General features: G+C 49.4%; 1 protein-coding gene across 6 annotated transcripts in view; it reads left to right on the top strand.

Annotated features, from left to right (window-relative positions):
* Nucleotides 1-3,192: 3,192 nt before the first annotated feature.
* SFMBT2 (Scm like with four mbt domains 2) overlaps nt 3,193-21,435 on the top strand; it is a 150,627-nt gene continuing 132,384 nt past the window's right edge. The window contains exons 1-3 of one of the 6 annotated variants that reach the window (XM_032474013.1): nt 5,670-5,879; nt 6,421-6,536; nt 19,502-19,653. In XM_032474013.1, coding sequence (XP_032329904.1) covers nt 19,554-19,653 — 100 coding nt within the window. In that variant the 5' untranslated portion in view covers nt 5,670-5,879; nt 6,421-6,536; nt 19,502-19,553. The other 5 variants (XM_032474011.1, XM_032474009.1, XM_032474014.1 and 2 more) reach the window with 5 other exon arrangements.

The following is a 21,435-nucleotide window of genomic DNA, read 5'->3' as shown; positions in this document are numbered from 1 at the left end:
TTAATATTTTATAGAGTTTAGCCTCATTGGTAGGAAAGAATTCCAAAAGAATTCCTTTGGAAGGCATAATTTAGATGTGTAGATGCATTTTAAAAGTGATTTTAGAGATTTACAGATACTAACTACTATATATAAAATAGGTAAACAAGAAGTTTATACTGTATAGCACAGGGAACTATGGTGAATATCTTGTAGTAACCTATAATGAAAAAGAATATGAAAACGAATCTATGTAAGTGTAAGTATGAGTGAACGATTATACTGTACCCCAGAAATTGACACAACATTGTAAACTGACTAGACTTCAATTTAAATTCATGATTCAACCATTGTTTAGGTATGAAATTAACAGTTACAGTCAGCTGGTGTGATCACAGGCTCATTTTTACCAATATTTTTGGAAAATGTTAACAATTTATAGAGAAATCTTGTGGTATTTACATGGTTGAATTTCTCTGATTTGGAACATTCTTGGCCTTCTTTGGAACATTCCCAGCTTTTACCAAGGCTTTATCTTTTGGCTAACTCTGCTGGATTCTCCCCACCCTCTTCATCCTTAATTGATTTAGGGTGGATTCTACATCTGGATAATTATACCCTAAAGTGTCTGTTTCTGAAATAAAAATGAAAGCGGGGCGGTATTGGAGTGGAATGAAGGGCCGCTTTAATTGCCTCAGGGAGTCTTTAAACTAATTTCTTTTGCCTAATGGGTGTCTTTGGGTGGAGAATGGAGTCAGGATGCAAAATAGCCAAGGAACATTCAAGAAGTCACTTGGAAAAAACAATAAGAAAGCAGAAGGTTGCCCAACTTTGAGAAACTTCACCCCAGACAACGTTGAGATTCTTAATGGGAACAATGTGATGACCATTGTGTGCTGTGGTTTCATAATTTCATTCTTAATCGCAATACGTACCAAAAATCTAATTTCACACTGTTTCCCAGGCACGTGGGCAAAGTGATGCCGGGGTCTGAGTACCAAAAAATAGACTCCACTACTCCGGAGGAATCGTGAGACGATGCATAGACAGGTCATCGAGTCAGGATTGGGTGTTCTTTTGCACTGGTTTTCTATTTTGATGAAATAACGGTCCGTGCATAATAATGACTTAGAACTCATAAACAAACCTGGAGCCAGAGCAATGGCTGTTGCAGCTCACGTCGCCGTCGCCGCAGCTCTTGGAGAGGGAACGTGCTTTTTCTCTCTAAGCTGGGTCAGACCGGAAGTCCTGGGGTTGGGGGAAGTCGGGGCGGAAGGCGAAGAGCCATCTGCTGCCCCCTCCCGGGCCTGAGCCAGGCGGCCAGGACTGGGACACGCCAGGGAAGGGCGCTGCCGCCGGTCCCTGCAGGGCCACGGCCACCGAGGTGGGCGCGGCGCGGGTGGGGCGCGGGACGGCCTGGAGGAGGGGATCTGCGCTCAGGCTCTTCTGCAGTGCGGGAGCTGGTGTCCCCGTCAATGGGAAGGGGGCACGGGTTGTGTCTCCTTGCGCTGTAAGTCCACTTGGGATGGGATCGTCCCCCACTCCCCTCCCTCCCTACTAGCAAGACTTCGTGTTGAAGGATCAAGAAGCGGTGATTTAGACGTAGAAACCTGGGGGTAGAGCGAAGGAGACTGTCTGGAGTCCACATTCTGGATTCCTTGGAGCTACGTACGGTGCGTCCATCGGGCACCATTTTTAGCCGTCTCAGGGCCCAGAGGGAGGCAGTTGAGGGGGTGGTGACGAGGCAAACATGCAGGGACTGCGTGCGGTTGGACTGAGGAGGCTCCGCCTTGAGTGACCTTCAGGTGAAAGACGTCGGATGTCCCCAAGAGGACGGGACCGGGAAGCTAGCTGGAGGGTTGCAGATTCGGGCTGGAGTTTCAACTGTGTGAGTCGCTTGCCCTTTCTGGGTCTCAGGTGGCACCTCAAATGGAGGTGTGATGGGACGAAGGCGTTTTGCATCTTGCAGAGCGCTCTCCAAGATGTAAGGAAATGCCATTCGCCCAGACATAAAGTGCGCGGGGGTCTCCCAGCAGGCGAAGCCTCCCGGGATCTCCGAGCTCCGCCCACCGTTTCGGTTGAGGGGCGCCCAGTGACCGCGTGGCTTGGCTAGAGGGGTTTCCGGGCACATCTCTCCCGCGGTTCATCTAGACTAGCTCGGGCCCCGCCGTCGGGGAGAGGACCCGCCTGGGCAGGAACTCCACTCGTCCCGCGCGTGCTCAGACTCTGACGCCCTGTCTCCATCCCTGGGGTCCCCACGCTGCCCCCCCGCCCTTGGGAGCGCCCACCCATCTACCGGGAACTCACAAGCTGGAGGAACTCCACGGTCCGCGAGGACGCTCGAGGGTGGCGGGGTGTGGGAGTGTGGGCGGAGCTGCGAACTCGCTGCAGCCTGGGGACCGCGCGGTCCTCTGGACCCCCTGGACCGGGGGAGAGGCATGGCGAGAGAGGTTGTAGGAAGCAGAAGGACACAGCATAGAGAGATTCTGGGGGGTTTTATTCCCTGTGGCAATAGAGCAAAACCCCTGAGAAAACGTGTCGGTTATCCATTTAGAAATAAATTCTAGCCACTAAGCAGCATCTCCTCGCTCCTCAGTACAGTCTTCGGAAGTTCTCGGTCTTGTCTACTCGGGCGTCACCAGCTTTTCCGCACTGGGGACATTTCGTTGTCTCCGTCTGGCCATTGCCCTGGCCCAGGGAGCCCCACTTTGTCTTCCTTCCACGTCCCGGGCAAAGTGCCCACCGACCCGAAACGCGGGCGGGAAACCCTGCTCCGCACCCGTCTGCGCTGCCTCTCAGTCCCTCCAGCAGCCACGGAGGGCCACGTTTTTCTCGGGCAGGATTCTTTCCCCGCCCTGCAATAGCCGGCCCAGGCCAGGTGCCCTCTTGGGTCGCCGATGACTGGACATTGCTCCATGACACGCCGTGGCGACCCTGGTACCTGCGTCCTGTCGGGGCCGGGCAGATCGCAGCGGCAAGCTCGCCCCAACAGGCCCAACTTTATTTCTGACCCCTATGGGCTCGTCTCCCTGGAAAACCTCTCCCCGGCCACCCCCTCCCGCCCCCCGCCCCCCGCCCCCGCCCCCGCCCCCGCCCCCGCCATCCCAAGGGGCCAGGAAATGTTTGAATCTCCATAGACGAGGCTCTATTTACGTGCCGGGGTGGGGCGCAGTGGGCGGGACAAAGGAGAGGACTTAATTTCTCTCGGCTCGGAACCATCCGTCGGCGGATAAATCGCCAAGTTTGTGCGCTTCGTCCACAGAGGGTTTGTAAACTGACGAAGCGGAAAGTGTCCAGTGAGATGCGGAGTTTGCCCAGATTTCCCTGCCGATGGATTTGCGGAAAAGCCTGTGATGGGAACTTTATGCAGATTGTGTATGGAGGGAGCCAAAGGGAGGGAGGGAGGGGAGCGGGGCGGGGAGGGGGCAGTGGGAACGTGAAATGTGCCTGTGTGTGTGTGTGTGTGGTGTGTGGTGTGTGGTGTGTGGTGTGTGTGTGTGTGTGTAAGTGGGTAGGGGGGATGTGCCCAGGCGCGGGGGCAGAGGAAGGCGTGCAGAACGTCCCGCAGGCTAATTGGCTTAAGACGTTCTGCAAGCGCTTGGAAAAGGTCGTTGAAGGAGTTCGCTGCACACACACAAAATAATAATCTTAAAAAAGAGTGCCGGGCATGCGCACACAGAGGATGCCATATTGGAATGAGGCTGTAGTGGGAGTCGGAGGACCGGAGCGGGCGTGCGAGGGAGGCGGCGGGCTGGGAGCGAGCGAGGCAGAGCGAGCGGGCGAGGCCGGCGTCCCCCGCGGTGGCGCCAGGGGCCTCGGTCCACGCCGCGAGGAGGACGAACTTCACCAGGTAGGACGCCGCGCCGGCCCCTGTCCCCGCGCCCAGCCCGCCCCGCGAGCAGACCTCCGGCCCGCAGGTTGAGTGCGCCGGTCAGCTTTTTTCCAGCTTAGAAGGAAAAAAAAAAAAAAAAAAAAAAACCAAAAAAAGAAGCTTGAGCCAGCCGAGGGGTGTGGGAGATTGGAAGAGAGGGTGCCGAGGGAGAGGAGCGAAAGAGAGAGGCAGGCTGAGAAAGCGACAGCACTGGAGCAGAGCCCCAAACTCCGCTCTGCGCTCCGGGTTGTCATTTTTGCTCCCTCGTCCCCTTCTTCTTCGTCCCTCGGCTTTGAAAAGCCCGGCCGTGCGAGAGTCCCTGGGTAGTTGCAAAGTATCCTCCCCGGGTACAGGCTGTCGCCTCCCGCCGCCCACCTTCCTCATTTGTGCGCTCGTTTCAGCGACGCAGCCGCCCTTGTTACCCCGCGCTCCCGCGTCTCCTCGCTGGGGTCTCTTTCTTCCTTTTTTTTTTTTTGGTGTGTGTGTTCGGGGTGGCGGGGGTTGGGGTGGAGAAAATGGTGGGGTGAGGACTGGAGACCATTAAGGGGATTAAAAATCGGATACACATTCGGAATCGCCCCCTTGGAAACATTTGCCTGTGTAGCTGAAATGAAATTGCCACTAGTAGTTTCGGAGCGTGCTCCGGCATGGATGGTCTTTTTGTTCTTTTTTTCTTCCTTTTTTTTTTTTTTTCGCTTTTGCTTTAAAGTAATATCCTGTCGCTTGGGGCTTTCCTATTGTCTACTCTTATGACCTCCTTTCAAAATTACTAATCTGATCTGGCTTTGGAGTTTATTTTTTAATATGTGTGTATGTGTTGGTAAAATCCGCCCCCAAAACCCCCAACTGTAGGAACTGCTAGGTATATTGATTTTTGAACCGGGGCGGCTGGAGAAGATTAGCCGGGGAAGGGGGAACCTTAGGGTGGGAGGTAGTTGCTTTGCGGTGGCCAGATGCACATCCAGAGCCTCGATCCGTACTCATGTTTTCTTGGAAGCAACTGCGGAGAAGGAGTATTTGGAAGCCGTGCCAGTTTCAATATGGCGGGCTAAGGTGGCTTTTAAAAACTGAAAATAAAGGTTTTGAGGTGGGAAAAAACACAACCGGAGTTGCCATCCTTTAGTTTCAACTCTCTTTGGTTACTCCAGTAGCTGCTTTAGCGAATTAAGTAGGAAAAAATAGAGCGAATGAGCTGTCCTAGTTTTTTCCGTGGTTAGAGTTCGCTTGTCCAGCCCATTGCTAGAGGGGAGAAGGGTGCTGCTGGCCCGGACCAAGGCATCCGAGCACAACTGTTCAGTGTGCCTTTGGATCAGTGTGCATAACTGGGTGTGCAGTTGTAGGGGGGTGTCAAGTTAAAGAGATCCACCCCAAATACGTGTGTGCGTCTTGGACCCAGACCCTCCCATGATTTGACATGACAAACTGCTGACACATGGTGCAAAATACAGGAGGGCAGAGGGAATGATTTATTTCGGCTTTCTACGAAACAAGTTCTCTCTCTGTGTGCTGGATCCAGTGTGGGTAAAGCCCTGTAGGTGGAGCGAGGAGGTGCTTATTGAAAGGACTAACCGTCCAGGGTTTCGGATGCAGTCGGGCTGCAAGACGTCCGTGGGGTTTGGGGTTTGCAGGGGGCGCGCTGCGCTTAGCTGTGGGCACCTGGTACAGTTCGCGCCGCTGCGGGGGTGGGGGAAGGTGGGGGGCCAGCGTCCCAGGCGAGGTGGGGGTGGGGTGGGTGAAAGTGGAGTGGCGGAAGGGCGGGGGTGTGCGGACCTCCGCTGCAAAGCGTGTAGGGTGGAGGGGAGGAGTTGCTTTTAGAGTTGCGCTCTAGGGAAGGTGGGGGATGGGGAGAGCGTTCGCGGAAGAAAGTGTCTCTTGCTCAGATCGCGGCTGGATCCGAGAGGGGCAATCTCCGGCAAGCGAGCGAGGGTGTCACCCTGGGGTTTGAGACAGCAGCGAGGTGCCCGGGAAAGGCTGGCCTTGGGGGCCGGGAAGAGTCTGGGAGTGGAGTTTGAAGGCAAAGTCGGAGCTTGTAAGTGGAGCTCAAGGGAAAGCTAGCACACCGAGGTCCTTTAGCTGGGAACAGGGGTCCCCGACAGGGGTCGCCAGTGGCCAGGATGCAGCTGCCGAGCGGAGGTTGCGCAGCGGTGCCAGTGGGGTGGATCAGGGGGACAAGGGCCACACGGCGTCTGCGAGCCTTCTCCGGGGACAGGTCCAGGGGACCTTCTCTGGACCCGCGAACCTGATGGCGCGTCCGCCTAGTGCACCAAGACGTTTTCAAATCGTAGGGCTTATAAGATAGCGCTGGCCAAGTCTGTAGTTACCGCAGTAACGCGGCCTCTGGGCATTTGCAGGGGCCTAGAGGGAGGATCGCTGGGGTCAGCTCGTCCTCCCACTTAGGTGGACGCCGCGCAGTGGGACGGGCCTGTCCCTCGCGGCTCCCATGGAGGGGGAGGGGTTGAGGGGAAGCGTCACCGGGACTGGAGACCCTGCAGCAGATTTCCCTTCCCACCTGGGTGGGGAGGCTGAACGACCCCGCGACCCTCAGGCTCAGACACATTTGGCTCCCCTAGCTCCCTGGCCGAGCGCGCGGCGCGTCCCCGATGCTGCTGTCGCGCAGATCCTCCGGGGGACAGCTTTCCTGTGGGCTTTGCCGAAGTGGAAACCAGCCTAAGATGGCTCTGTGCTGGTAAATTGCAGTTTCAGCCGGGAACCCCTCCCCTCGTCCTCCTGACGTCGCCGCTGACAAGCGCACAATTCACTCCAGCGCCCCGAAAACCTGCGATTTTGCACCGAGCGGTGCCGTGGAAGCAAATATACAACAGATTACAAAGAACATTCCACAGGATTCTTGCAGGGCCTAAGTTTCCCTTGGGGGGAGGAGCGGGAGGAGGGAGGAACCGAGACGAGGCAAGAGCACGGCAGGTCCCCGCCGGGAACCGGGGCTGGGGACTTTTACGCGTAAAAAAAAAAAAAAACCAGGGAGGTGTCCCGGGGACGTGGAGGGTGGCTGCGGAGGGATCGCCAGCCACTCTTGGGGGTGCTCGCCCTTGAGCACATTCGTCGTAACCAGAGTCCAGACACGACGCCGGAAAGCCTGGGAGGCCGTTTCCAAACTTCAGGCGACCTGCTTGCAGTTTCGCTTTCGGAATTTTCGGGATTTTTGGGTTCAGAGAGTTGGGTGGGATTCCGGGAAGGGCAGGGCGCCAGCGGCTGGCCGCGCGCATCCTCCGTCCTTTCGGTGCAGTAGTCAGACTTCTCAGCCACCCGGGCGTCCCCTGCGTTGCCTCCCTGGACCCCGCGCGCGGGCGTGTTCCGGGGTCTGGGGCTCCCGGTCCCGCGCGCGGCCCCGGCTCCGGAGAGCCTCGTCCCCGCGCCGCGTTTTGTTGGCTCCAGCGGCGCAGCCGCGGCGGATCCGAACCCACTGGTGGGAAACCGCCTTCGACGCGGGCAGACCTTTCCCGAATCCGCATCCATCGCCGCTGCCCTCCACTCTCCCTCGCCCCTCCAGCCCTGTACTGTAGCCGAGGGACCTGGGGGAGCGACTGGCGCGTCTGCACCGAGCCGGGTTTCACCAGGTCGGAGAAAAAGCGAAAACAGGCTGAAATTCGGCCCTATTTTCTGGGAGGCGGTTGGGGGTGGGGAGGGTGATTGAGCGGGTGAAGAAGGGGTGGGAGGGGGAGAGGCCTTGGTGTTCCGAAGGAATTGCTGGCTGGGCAATCCTCTGAGATAGGAGATCTGCTACTTTCTCCCTGCGAGGCATTACGTTTGCACACACTCTGCTTCCTCCCTTCCATGAACAAGTGCTGTCTCAGATTTTTACCTTAGCTCGCTGCTCGGGCCCAGCCGCCTGCCTGGCGGGGGTGAGGGGTGTTGGCGTGTTACACCCACAGGCACCAGAACCCTCCCGTCCTCTGCCCAAGCTGTGCTCAGCACCCATTCTCGGGCCAGTGTAACCACTGCCCAGGGGCAGGGTGATTCAGCAGCCCTTGTCCTAGGAAAGAGTGCCACCAGCCACTCTGTTTTGACGTGTGTTGTTCTAGACGTGCCAGCTGACACCTGCAATGGTGACAAGGGAGCATTTCCCAGTTGGATACCCCCACTTTGAACCTAAAACAGGCCGTCCCGTGGGGGCATGAATTTTTACTAATGATGGGAGTCATTGATGGGAGGGCACGTCTCCTCTTCGTGTTTTCTTGCTGAAATTACGGACTAATTTTGTTTGAAACCTTGCTACATATAAATAACTAGCTTCATGATTCTTGACTTAAAAAAAAAAAAGAAAGAAAAGCCAGAAGCAGAAGGAGGTCCTGAAGAGAGGAGAGAGCCTTGGTCATCTCGTCCTTTTTCTCTCTATAGTGAGACCTCCCTTGGCTGTCGCGGGAGTGCTGGCCGTTTATCAGATCCCATTTCTGCCCCCTCTAGCTGAGGTGGCATCTCTCACCTTTCTCTCGATGCCATCGTCCCCAAAGGATTTAACAAATCTGAGCAGAAATGCCGGTGATGGAAACATTGCTTCCTTTGAATTGCTTTTGGGATCCAAGAAGCACATGCAGTGAACATGCAGACTGCCTGGTCTGTGCTGTAACCTAAGTGGTTTTGTAAGGATTTCAAAGTAAAATGGCTTTTTTTCCCCTTTAACTAATTTGAACAAAAAGCGTCTGCTGTGGATTTTGAATTACTTCCAGTCCTAGTGTTAGGTAACATTTCTCTCTTAGAATTTCCCTCCTTGGAGCTTGCGGAGTTTACCTCACAGTGTGATGGGCGTAAAGAACTTGGAAGAGCTTCTTGTTCCCCAAAGACACATTCAAGACACATTCTGTGGGTTTTTTTTTTTTTTCTGACTGTTCTTACATCTGCATTGTCCTGGTAACAACTTTACTGTTCCCATCCTACAAGTAAGCAGAATGAATCAGGGAAATCATACGTGTCACGACAAACTGAGCTGTGCATTTGTGGTGGTGGGCCGCGGTCTGACAGCACTGTTCGGTGAGGAAGCTCTCTATGGAAGAAGTGCTTAGGACTGGAGTCTCACCCAAAGATCGCCATGGTACTCTTTGAGGGAAAAATATCTGTGATTCAGCACATCTGTGCAGACATGACCACGTGATTCATCCGTCTTTCGAACTTAGGTCTGGAAAGTGTAGTGGAAACATTATGGGCCTTCGTCACAGGTGGTGTCCGTGCAAGCAGGTCACTGTGTAGAAGTAACGTGTACTTACTGCGTGATAGAGGTGCCATGTGGGGCCAGGATTTTCTCTGTGCTCTGGAACAGGTGAGGCGGAGGAAGATCGAGGCACACAAACGTAGCCTTCACATACAATCCCTGTAAAGGCAGGGCCTGGCCTAGGTGAGCGGGTCTTTGAATATAGGCCAGAAAGAAAAACCTGATTTGAGTTTGCTCTAATAATTCCTCGGACTAGCAGGGGCCATTCCAGTCGGCCCCTGTATCCCGCCTTCCCGGACAGGGTGAGTGCTTGGACGTCATTCAGTTATGTGCATAGTGTGGGTGGTGACCGCAGCCTCCAGGTGGTGGTGGAGGGATCAGCCCTGACCCTCCATTCTCCACTCCTGCCCTTTTTGTTGGGCCACTGGGCCGGACTCCCTTTCTCTGTGAGCCAGAAAATGTCCTGGGACAGTTCCTACGAAACATGATCTGGTTGGCGAAGCCAAGTGTTGGCTGTTTGGAAGTCAGTGTAAACAAGATGTTTCTAGACAGGACGGTGTATTTTAAGTACAGGACGATATTCAACCTAGAGCTTGCAGTCTAAGGGGGTGTGTTACACGATTCGTATAAAGTGACCAAGTAAACTTCTTAAGGATTGGTTTTGTGTGGTCAGTACAGCAGTGTTCTGATGGAGAGAGACCACCGTTACCCTCCGCATCTGATGGGCCGGTAGAGAATTTTAAAACGGTAATACGTCACCAGACATCGGTAGTGAGGGTCCCTCGTGTTACTGGATGAAATGATATTCACGACTCAAAAAGTTTTACTTCCATGTCACTTTGGTTTCTATTCTTATGATCAGGTAGATGTCTTTGACACTGATTGAAGGAAAGAATCCATTGTGCTTTCGGTTTCGTTCTTTTTGATTTTCTTTAAAACACAAGTGACACCTTTTGGTAGATACCTTGCTTGTGGTAAAAGCATTTGGTGAACCCTGCAGGGCTGGGCAAACACCTTTAGCAGTTGTGACTACAGAAGAGAGATGTGGCGGGACCGGAAGATGGGACAGATTTTTATTCTGTGATGTTCACCCCCCTTTCAGTTTTATTGGCTGAGAAGAAGACACCTTATAAGGTTATTTAAGCGTGCTTTCTCTCCTTCCTCCTAAATTTGGAAAGTTGTTGTTTTTTGCCATTTCAGTCAAAAGTGAAGTATGAGCTGCTTCACTTTAAGGTATAATACGAGCATCTGAAATTCCAAGTGCAAGTTCCTACAGAGTGTCATTTAAAATATAACTCAGTGGGGGAGGGTATAGCCCAGTGGTAGAGCGCATGCTTATTAGCATGTAGGAAGTCCTGGGTTCGATCCCCAGTACCTCTGTTAAAAAAAATTAAATAAAAAGTAAATAAAATATAATTTACACGGATATTCATTTAAAAAGTGCACATGTGGATCTGTAGGTCCAGGGATTAATGATGAAAGGACTGGGGGATTACTCTGATTTGGAATTCTGTTTACTCTGAATAACATTAAAAAGAAAAATAGTCGCTACTTAGGGAAACATCTGTTTGCAGCCTCTCTTCTAATTCTTGGTGTTTCTGTCTCCTGTTTTATGGGCATGTCGTCTCCATTTTGCAAATGGGGAGACTGAAGCTTTACAGAGTCTGAATAACTTGCTAGCAGATTAGAGCCAGAGAGAGCTTGAGGATTTGAATCCTCGCCTTACGTTGTCTTGAAACTGTGTATGTTGATTATCGACTGTGTGTGAGACAGTCAAGTGCGTGAGTTTATTTAATCTCTACAGGTGGCTGCTGTCATCTTTTATTTTCTTGATAATTTATGCAGTCTTTGGGGAGGTTGTACAGGGTCACACAAACAGGTTTTTTAAAAAATTGTTTTTATTTTTTAATTATTTCATTGAAACAAAGTAAGACTAGAGCATTTTCATTCTGCATTTAGTTCAGATGGTTGTGGGAGAACAGCGCTTTGGTCGCTGTTTTTAAATTTCGAAGTGGACATGTTCTGTGTTCCTGGTTCAGGATAGAATGCTGTCAGCTGGCATGTGAGCTGGCCATTAAAGCTTTGGGAAGTGTTGCATTTCTGAAATTTCATCTCGTTTTAAAAATCAACTGGTTTTCATGTAAATCAGGTTGTCACCCTGCTCCGCTCTGCACGTTGCCACCCCACTGATGAGGGTGAGAGTACATTTAAAAAATCCTCGAGTTGTGGAAGTAGTGGGGGGGGGGTCAGGCAGACGGTGTGGAAAGCTGGGGAAGGAGGCGAGAGGTTTCCCTTCTGAGGAGCGCTGGTTCCTCGTGAGCACGGTCTCCTAGGTTCTGCTGAAGGTGTTGATCTTTCATTGGATTATTTTCTTCTCCAGTAGGAAACTGAAGACAGAGTCCCAAAGCGGTTCTCCCTGTGAGGTGGAGGGGAGCCCTGCCTCTCTTTGTACCCCTGGGTCATCGCTCCTTGTAGGCTCCTTCTGGGATGAGCTGACCTCAGGCGTGAAGCTGGCAACTCACAGCCAGTTCCACTTGCCCGTGTGAATGGGTCTGGATTGCACTTCCTGTCGTGCGTGGGAGAAAGAACCAAGTTCTGCCAACTCCAAGCAGCTGCATTTTCATAGAAATTGGTGTTTGGCATTATTTTAGAAAGTGCCCTAAATGCAGCATAAATAAAGTACAGTCTGATGGTGAGAGTGAGCCAGTCTTGGGAATTCAGAAACCCTCGTTCTGGTTCAGAGCTTTCTTTGTGACCTTGGCCACGTCCCTTGCTTTTCATCTTCCCCCTCCCGTGTGGAACTTTGTTCCTCTGATGAGTGGCAGGAGAGAATTCCTGCTAGACCCAAATGTATTTTGCAGACTTGCTTTCAAAGGTATAAGACATGTTCGCTTTTACAGCTTTGGGACAAAGATGCTATCTTTTTGTTAGAGGGGAAAAAAATCTCCCTGACTTTATAAAGGTACATACTTAACAAGAGCCAAGGAAGCATTTTTATCTTCTTTTACCCTCATCTTCACATTGGAAAAGGTGTTTCCTTCCTGGTGGTTTTTTAAAAAAAATGTTATAGACTATATTGTAGTAGTCATTCTGTCTATGTATTAAGCAAAAATGTTCACTGGGCATGCAGTCGGGCGGCCTGTCGTTTGATAGGAGGGTTGCCATTTAGTGCCGGGTTGAGTTCTTCAAGTAAAAAAGAGAAGAGATTCAGACTCAGACATAGAAAACAAGCTTAGAGTTACCAAAGGGGAAAGGGCGGGGAGGGATAAATTATGAGTTTGGGATTATATACACTACTGTATATAAAATAGATAAACAACAAGGACCTACAGGTATCTTGTAATAACCTGTAATGAAAAAGAGTGTGAAAAGGAATATATATGTTTCACTGAATTACCGTGCTGTCCAGTGGAAACTAACACCATTGTGAATCAATGAAAAAAAAAAGAGATTAATAAAAGACAGTTATAAACAGCCTTCCGGTTGGTGCTCTGAAAGGGACGCACTGCTTCCAAGCACGGTGGAGAGCTTGGAGAAATGTGCCATTAAGATAGTGACAGAAAAAGGGGGATGGAGAGGAAGTCACACTGGCCAAATTTTGGTTGGATGACTCCAGTGTTTGCATTCATTTCTGTAGGAAAGACACTGGATTTGCCTTTCTAAGGGCAGAGAAGTGGGAAAGGGCAGCCTTGGAAAGGAAGTGCGCAGGGAGGAGGATGCGGGTTTATCTGGAGTTGGTGAGCCTGCGCACGTGTGAACGGGAGGACAGAGGTCTGGAAGACGATGATAAGGAGTCCAGAGGGCACGTGTTTACCGTTGTAGGCATCCCACTTGTTTTGTTAATGAGCGTCACGCTTGGTATTAACTCACGACGTTAAACTTGATCTGCTGCTAACCATGGCTGCTCTTCCTAACGTGGAGTCCTTTGTTTGTAAACACACAGACGCCGGATGTCCAGTCGCTACTCCAACCTCTGGCTCTTCTTGGTTGTGGGCCACCGGTTGGACCGGGTTTTGCCCATTTTGCCCAGATCGCTTTGCTGAGATTGCCACCGACGCGCCACCATGATGCTGGTCCTCGGAGGCTGCAGGCCTCATCCGGCACGTTTTGTCTTGGATCGCCTTATTTTCAGTTCTCAGCCTTAATTTTCCATATGGCCTGATTACATAGAGGCTTTTCAAGCCCTGGAGGGTAAATAGATGTGTGTCGGACAGACTTACCTCCCAGGTTTTAAAATTTTTTTTGGGTGTGTGTGTTTTGTGGGGAGTGATTTTTCAGATATTTCTCCAGTGGCAGGTGACAAGGAGAGGGCTTTCCTAGCTGAGCAGAGGACTGGGAGGAGGCCAGAAGCCAGGCCCAGAGTCTTCCGGGAAGCGGTAACCTCACTGTGTTAACAAAGCGGAAAAGAAGGTGACACAGGACGCAGCTGGAGCGTCACGTTGAGGCTGACAGTTTCCAGGGTCCTTCAGGGTCTCATGCCCCGTGGATCGAACCCCTGCCAGGCGTGCTTCCCTGATCTCAGGTAGGGAGATGTGGTCAGTTGGATGCCATCATTTTAAGAAAAGCTGATGGCTATGGAGCAGCTCATTTTTCCCTGCTCCCCTCTCTCAGTCCCCCAGTGGTTCATAGCCAGCTCTTGAGTGAAACTTCCCAGCCCTGGTTCCCTGTGCTCTCTGCTGCTCTGCTGGAGACAGGAGAATGGCTCCAAGTGGAGCAGGAGAGAGTGGTTGGCACCTTGAGCGTTGGCCCTTGTCATTCATTGTCTTTAAAACTTTACCTTAAACCTCCTTTATTCCTCCCAGCCAGCTGCAAAATGCATGCCACCCACCCTCTCCCCCTTTGCCTCCCTGTGCTGCGCACTGGAGTGGCTTTGGGCAGTGCATCCGATTAAGTCTTTGAGTAGCCAGCCCAGCATTTAGGACCTGACCCACCTCTTTTATGAAAGCTTTTGGAATCCAGCTTAGACCGTGTTGAATATTTCCTTCTTTTGAGCCTCAATTCCAATACTCTATTGTTCTGTCCTGCCACATACGCTTTTAACCAGGAAAGTCCGTGAGAACGCAGATTTCCTGACATGTTTGAGTGGAAGGGGAGACTTCAGGAGGCTTCTAGAACAGTCGCTGTGTTTTGCAGATGAGAACAGAGTTGCTTGTGGTAGTGAAAAGACCAAGAGTACATTCTGCTAAGTGGTGGTTACATGTCAGTGGAAAACCAGCCCTTCTGCAGTCCTCTGCTGGGGTCGTTACATTTCCCTTTATCTTTGCAACCACAGTCAGTGAGGGTGTTTTTTTTTTATTGACTTTGCATAATGATTGGCAGTTGGATGGACCCCACTAGAGTAAACTTTCTTTCTGCATCTAAGTGATGTAATTCGTACGATTTGATGCTTGCCCGGTTCTATCGATCTGTATCCGGGGCTTAAAGTCAACACCTGAAATGCTCTTCAGTTTCATGAATCCCCAGCTCGATGGCAGGCTGGGGAGACTCTTTAGCTGCATTCTTCAGGGATGGGCTTGTGGAGTCCAGATCAGAGTCCGAATCGGTACTTTTCACGGTCAGTGTCTTAGCTGGCTGCGGGATGACTGTGTGGCATCTCGGAAGCATCTCTGTTGTGCACCTGTCCTGCTTGAAGTCATCCATTCATAAAGTCCCCTCAGAAAACTGGGCACTGACGGTTAGACCTTATCTACACACGTCTAGCTTACAGAGGGGTCCCTTGTAAGATTTCTTTACTCCTTGAGGTCTTGTGACTGTTCATACAGCACTTGGACTACTTGACCGAAAATGACTCGTATGCGCAGGTGTGTCGTGTGAGACACAAATCTCCTGGATGCAGAATATGAGGTTCCTTATTAGCTCTGTTACAAGCTTGGATTGAGGCTCTAATTCATTCTTCTGAATATTTGTAGGTGACAGGGAAATCCTGTGTTTGGAGTTCGTCCAAGGTGTTAGCACCAAATGTCTGTGCTAATTCTAAACGTGGTGCCTCTTCGCTGAGACTCTGTGACCAGACTCTTCTGTGTCAAATATTTCACAGTCGTATGCCGACCTAAGGATGGTGTTTACTTTTGTGGCTTGGAAGTAAGTTTCTGGTCTAAGTGACCCTATGTGGCTACCTTCTTGATGCAAAGACTGATTGTATAGTAGGTTTAATTGGGTATTTCAAAGCCTCATCTTTTTTTTTTTTTTAAGTTTTTTTGGGGGAGGAGGTAACTAGGTTTATTTCTTTCTTTTATTTATAATGGAGGTACTGGGGATTGAACCCAGGGTCTCATGCATGCTAAGCATACACTCTACCACTGAGCTGCACCCTCCCCCTCTTCATCCTTCTTGATGGTAAAGAAGTAATTTGTAGGTAACTCGTTAATAAGTAAGTGAACTTTCAGCATAGGGAGGCTAGTCTGCAGTTTGATGCGGTTTTCTTGTCTCTTGAGCAAAGTAACCTGGGGGTCTGTTACTTTTCTTTGCCCGGTTTTCCCCTCAAGGAGGGCACTTGCTGTTTGATGGGAAGGCTAAGAGGGGACAGTCAGACCATGTATTAGCAGACACAGCGCAAGCCCTGGCGTTTGCGGAGGTGTGACCCGGAGTCTGAAAGATGAGCATTTCTGATGCCAGGGCAGCAGTTCGTGTCAGCTTTCCATCTACTTAGAGCGAAAACAGACGAAGCCTGGTTGAAAAGTGGCTGGTAGATCGTGGTCCTGATCAGGGAGAATCAAGCTCTGGGCGGACGGTGGATGGCAAAATCCCATGAGCTCCTGCCCCAAAGAACCAGTTCATCTCCCTTGGCGATGGAATCAGGCAGGGCCTGTCTCTTAGAAAGGCCGAGTGTTGGCTGGTAGGCGTGGGCATGCCTTGTTAGCACAGCAATCTGGGTGACTCGGTGACTCGGCCACATACACAGAAGGAACCTTCCCTTGATAACCGCGCCCAGACACTTAACGCCGCATTTCATCTTCAAAGCCATTTACAAACTTAGTCCTTGCAAATGCTCCTGTGACCCAGCCTGACGTTTGCCTGTGGCTTCTTAAGGAGATGGAAGCAGAGGTTTTTCAGAGATGAAGTTTTGGGCCAACAATGTGATTGTGGACCTTTCAGAATCCTCTGAGGTTTTCCATTTTGATGGAAATATTTTGAAAAGTCTTCGCTGAGATTCGGGTGTCCTGCGCTCATTTTGAAATTCCTGGGGTGTGAACGGAGGCCGTTTCCTCTGTGATTTAGAGATGCTGGATTTCCGAGGGCAGCTAGAGCATGTCTGGAATCTCATAAGCTTTTAGTTTCGGCCTTCGCTTTTGATTTTCAGCCTGGAGAATCGTCTCTCTTCTGAGTCACGTGAAAAACAACAATGCAGACCTCTCTCCCGTTTCAGAGTAGCAAGCTTGAAAATATACTAAGTTTATTACGAGGTAGTAAAATTGCCCGTTTCTTGAACTATTTTTAGGTCAGATCACCTTTAAAAGGGCTGGATAATTGGGCAGCTTTAGAAGAAGTTCAGTATTTCTTTTATCCCATTTTCAGTAATGCTCACTGGAGTGAGTCCTTCTAGGTTGTGCCCCCGTGGGCCTCGCCTTGCGATGAACGGAGGTAAGAATGATTTCTAGAGCGAAGGTGGCTTCATTAACACGATATGAAGGCAGGAGAGGGTTCGAGGATCAAGGGGTACAAACCACTGTGGATAAAACTAAGCTACAGGGAGGTTTTCGGCAACATTGCCAGTGTTTTATAGGAACTTTGAATGGAGTGTCATCTATAAAAATAGTGACTCACTATGTTGTGCACCTGAAACTGATATTATAAATCAACTGTACTTCAATGAATAATAAATTAAAATTAATTAAAACTGAGACCGTCCCTCAGTCAACAGCAGCTACATTTTAAGGGCTCGGTGGCTGTGTGTGATCACCGTATTGGGCTTTGCAGGGATAGAAAGTTCAGTTAGACCTTGCTGGTCTAGAGACAATTTAAAATAGATAAAAAGCCCCCAATAGTTTCTGACTAATTTTAGAACAGTGTCCAATGAATGTCCCCCACCCACCCACCCATTTCCTTCCTAACAAGGCTTTGCTTAATTACCTATCTTCCTGGAATACTCCCCAAGTGATAGGAGGAGGCAGGGTGGGGGGTGGGTGTGTATTGTATTAAATTTGGCTCAAATCAATGGGCAATCGGAATGCGGAAAATAGACAACACTGTAAAAACCCTGGTTGAGTCGTAGAGTGTTAGATTTGAAGAGGACCATTGATTGCATCGAATCAAGCCTTCTTACTTGACTTCTGCCTTCAGCATCTTTAGAGACAGGAGGAGCCACTTAGAGTAGAACTAACTTTATAGAAGATCACAAAGTGTATTGTCAGAAACAGGAAGTTACCCTTGAAAATCCCAGCCTTCTGAGCTTCTTTTCTTGTCTTTGGAAAAAGGATGTTTTCATTAAAAGACACTTTCACCTTTGGTCTCGAAACCATATGTATTTTAAGAATCAAAAGGAAGTAGACTTTGAAAAGTAGCCTTTTGGGGCGGGGGAGGTGGTTAGGGTGTTGTAGTTTAAAATCCTGTTTTTATTTCCCAAAGCTGTAGATCAGTTGTCACCTGTAAGATCTGCTGCATAAATTCACTGGAAGTAGATTTCTGTGAAATAATCCGTCATTCTCACGTATCACATACTTTCTCTCCAAATTATTTATTTCCATCGGCACCACGTAGGTTCCGTTGGTTGCCGCGAGCTGGCTGTGGAAAGGGAGGTGATTTATTCTAGGACCGTGAGGACATCCTGGGAGAAGACGGCGTTTTGTTGATCCTGGGAGGTTCTCGGGTTGTTGTCACCACGTTCTGTGGTGGTTCATACCTTTCAGTCGTAAACCGCTCGCTCTCTTCTGTGCCCCGCTGCCTTAATTCAGACCACAAGCACGTTCCTGCTTTTAGTCTGTTTCTGTTCAGTCTTCCCCATTTGTCTGTCTGTCTGTCTGTCTGGCATGCCCAGGATTCTGAGCCGGGGTGTCCAGGATCCTAGCCCCATCACTAGCCGCCTGCGTACCTGGTAGGTTTCCAGCCTCTTCTTGGAGCAGGAGTTTTCAGCCTTTTTTTTTTTCCTGCTGTTGCACAAGTAACTCACACACTTTTATGAACCTCTTAGTTTTTGACAAATTTCGTTGTAAAAATTCACAGTATTTTCCAGGAAAGTAAACCGAATAGTGCCAAAAGTGGTGTGTGTGTGTGTGTGCACCTGTGTGTGTGTTAAGAAAGGTGTAGTTAAAAAAAAAAAAAAGAAAATACTCAAAGTGAGGGCAAGGAGTATTCAGCACACCTCTACCCAGTCTCACTGCTTGCATGTGTTCATCACACAGGGTCAATGAAATCAGATATTTAGAAAAAATACTCAAAAATACCGATTCATAATAACACAACACGAACGAACCCAAATGTCGATTATTAAAAGAACGGATTAATAGTTTCTGATACACACTTAAGAGCCTTCCAACAGAATGAATGAATCGCATATTCAAACCTACGAACGGAATAAATGGCACATTCATATCAGAAAAGACATGTAGCTCTATAGAACAGTCCTGAGAGCAAAGGAGACAGGCATTAAAGTGTACACAGGGATTAACACAGCATTGTAAACCGACTCTAACCAAGTAAACAAAAAAATTGTTAAAAAAAAAAAGAAAGGCGTAGTATTCTTAAAAAGTACCTTCCTGTATGTGGATGATGCAGGATTCCATTTATAGGGAAAGATACACTATCCTTTCTCTTCTTCATTGATCCTTGCCCCTTTGCTGATTGAAGAGCGAGTGCTGAATGAATGGGAGATGGAGAGCCCACAGGTGGCTGTGTCTGACCACCAGAGCCGTGAGTGGCTGACCCTGAGTCGTGACCGCGCCTGGTGTTTCACGGGCTGCGATGGACGGGAACTGGATTGTAGGACTTCGCGAGAATCAGCTGTCACTCACCTGTTCTCCCCACCGGCCCTGTCGGAGTTAACGAGCTATGTTAGGACAGGGCAAGTCCAGTTGGTCAAAAAACACATCACGTGCAAGCGCTGATGCTTTAACTGGTTTTGGTAATGAATCATCTTTGAGACACCGGTTGTCTTACGTGTGTGGGGGGCTGCTGGGGGGTGGGGGGTGCGGATTCCTGCCTCACTGCATCCAGCGAGAGGAGGAAGCGGTTGGGAAACAGTTGCAGTGTCCTGCCAGTGCTGCCAAGGTGGCTTGGGGATTGAAATGTAGATTCTTCTTACTGGTGAAAAATATGTCCGTCTCAGTGGTGACGGTGATCTGTGGAAAGCGGGTGGGTTTGCTGTGCTGTGACCTTGGTGTTGACCTCGTGTGCCTGTGCACACTTTAACCTTCCTTCCTTGTGCTTTCTGTTGCCTGCATGCTGTTGTGAAATGGTAGCAGCTCTGAGGGGACCCCGTTTTGGGAGAGTTTAAAAACGGGTGCACTCGAGTCGAGTGCTCTGATTTCTGTTCTGTTGTTGGTTGCCTTTAGGTAACTCTTCCTGCAGGATGAATTAAGAGAAGAGGACCCTTACCCGTTAAGGATGGAGAGCAGCGTGTCAGTTTCCAGTATGCAGGACCCTTCGTCCTCACCCTTGGAGAAACACCAGAGCTCAGCGGATCATAATGGGGATCTTGATTCAGGTGCGATTTTGTTTTCTGCACCCATTTGGCCTTTTGGTGCGTCGAACGATAGCTTCCTGAAAACATTCAGAAAACACTGGGGCAGCGTTGCAGACCTCACATCCTGCCTGTTCCTGGGATTTGCAGTCCTATTAATAAGCATTAGCGGCGTGGAAGTTGTGCAAACTTTGGTTCCAAGTACTAGGCAAAGCAGGTGGGGTTATAGTAAAGTGACACGTCTCTTCAAAATCTCAGTGACTTAACACAACAGATGCTTATAAATCGTTCACACTATTTCAGCAGAGTCATAGGATGCTCTGTTGCATGAGTCCCCCACATTTTCTAATAGGGCCACCACCTCCTCGTGATGCTTCAAGGTCTGTCCTTATAGGGGGTAAGCAGGGCTGGGGGGTCTTGAATCAGCAGGTGGACCCCGCAGCTCAGAAGAGACTTCTGCTCAGAACCTCTTGACGAGAACCGGCCGCGTGTTTCTGCTACTGCAAGGGAGGTGGGGAAGTAGAATTCTCTCCCGTGTACCCAGATGCCCTTTCCCAAGACCCTTTCGAAAACCTGGAGGGCATCTTTCAGAAAAGTGTGTAACATGGAAGATACTGCAGGCACGTGAATTGACCGTGAAGTTTTTCTCCTTTAAGGAAATCTCAAACAAAGCAAAACCAGTCCTTGATTGAATTTTATCTTTAATTCATAATATTTATCTTTAATTCATGGTATTTATACCATGAATGTATAAATACATCTTTTTCTAACTACTTAAGTGATAGAGTTTATTAAGAAAATTTTTTTTTTTTTAGTGGAGGTACTGGGTATTGAACCCAGGACCTTGTGCATTCTAAAGCACGCGTTCTACCACTGAGCTATACCCTCCCTGCAAAGAATTTATTTTAAAAAGATAATTTCTTTTAAAAAAGGATTTCACAATTTACATAACAGCAAATTTTGTAAGGACAGCTCAGCTCTCTGAATCCTAAATGTTTGCTATGGTGAATTCATGTGAAAAAGTGATCACTTACTCAGTGGGAGATTTGACCTTTGTCCAAAAGTTACAAGATGTATCTTTGCATTTTGATGAGACCAGGTAATGACAGAAATACAGATTGCCTGATAACCATAGAATTTATCAGATTAAGTTTCTCGAATAATACCCAGATCTGGAATTAACTTTTTATTTGGAAAACCCTGAAATAATTGCCTCACTGTATTGAAAGGTGCTCGTATCTGTTTCGAAATTGGCTCCGTTCGCCCCCTTTCTGGTTTTCTGCACATCAAAGTAGAAGTGGGAAAACTTCTCCTCAAATTGGAACTGAGCCTTTGTCTCCCGATGGAAACGTGGAAATTCTTTTTCTGAGACAGCGTAGTCTCATAGCTGAAGGTTCACTCTAATTATTCTGCTTTTATTTAAGTGCCTGTATGTCTTTAAAAAAAAGTCTTTCTTACGTTTGTGACGTGAGCTTATTTTTCCACTTTTGGAGCCCCTGAGCGTCTGCCGTATTTTTTCCTACACACATCTGACACCTGTTATTGCGTTACTGTCAGTGTGTGTTTTCAGAGCTGTTTAAAAGGCAGCTGTGTGTTGGGTTTTCATTTTGAGGCGGCTGCAGTATAACTCTCTAGCCTAGATTCTGAACTCCTTCACAATAAGATGGTGTTGGGGATGCTATTTGGACTGGCTTTTCTTTGGGGGGATTCCACAAGCGAGGACCTAAGAGCACCAGGTTCCTCACGTCCCCAGCTGGGGTTTGTGTGCGGGGCCCAAAGCCTGCCTGTGTGCTTGCTTCATGGTTA

The sequence above is a fragment of the Camelus ferus genome, chromosome 35 (assembly GCF_009834535.1).
Source record: "Camelus ferus isolate YT-003-E chromosome 35, BCGSAC_Cfer_1.0, whole genome shotgun sequence".
In the NCBI taxonomy this organism is placed as follows: Eukaryota; Metazoa; Chordata; class Mammalia; order Artiodactyla; family Camelidae; genus Camelus; species Camelus ferus.
The sequence above is the reverse complement of the archived record's forward strand: the minus strand, read 5'-3'. Positions and strand labels throughout refer to the sequence as shown.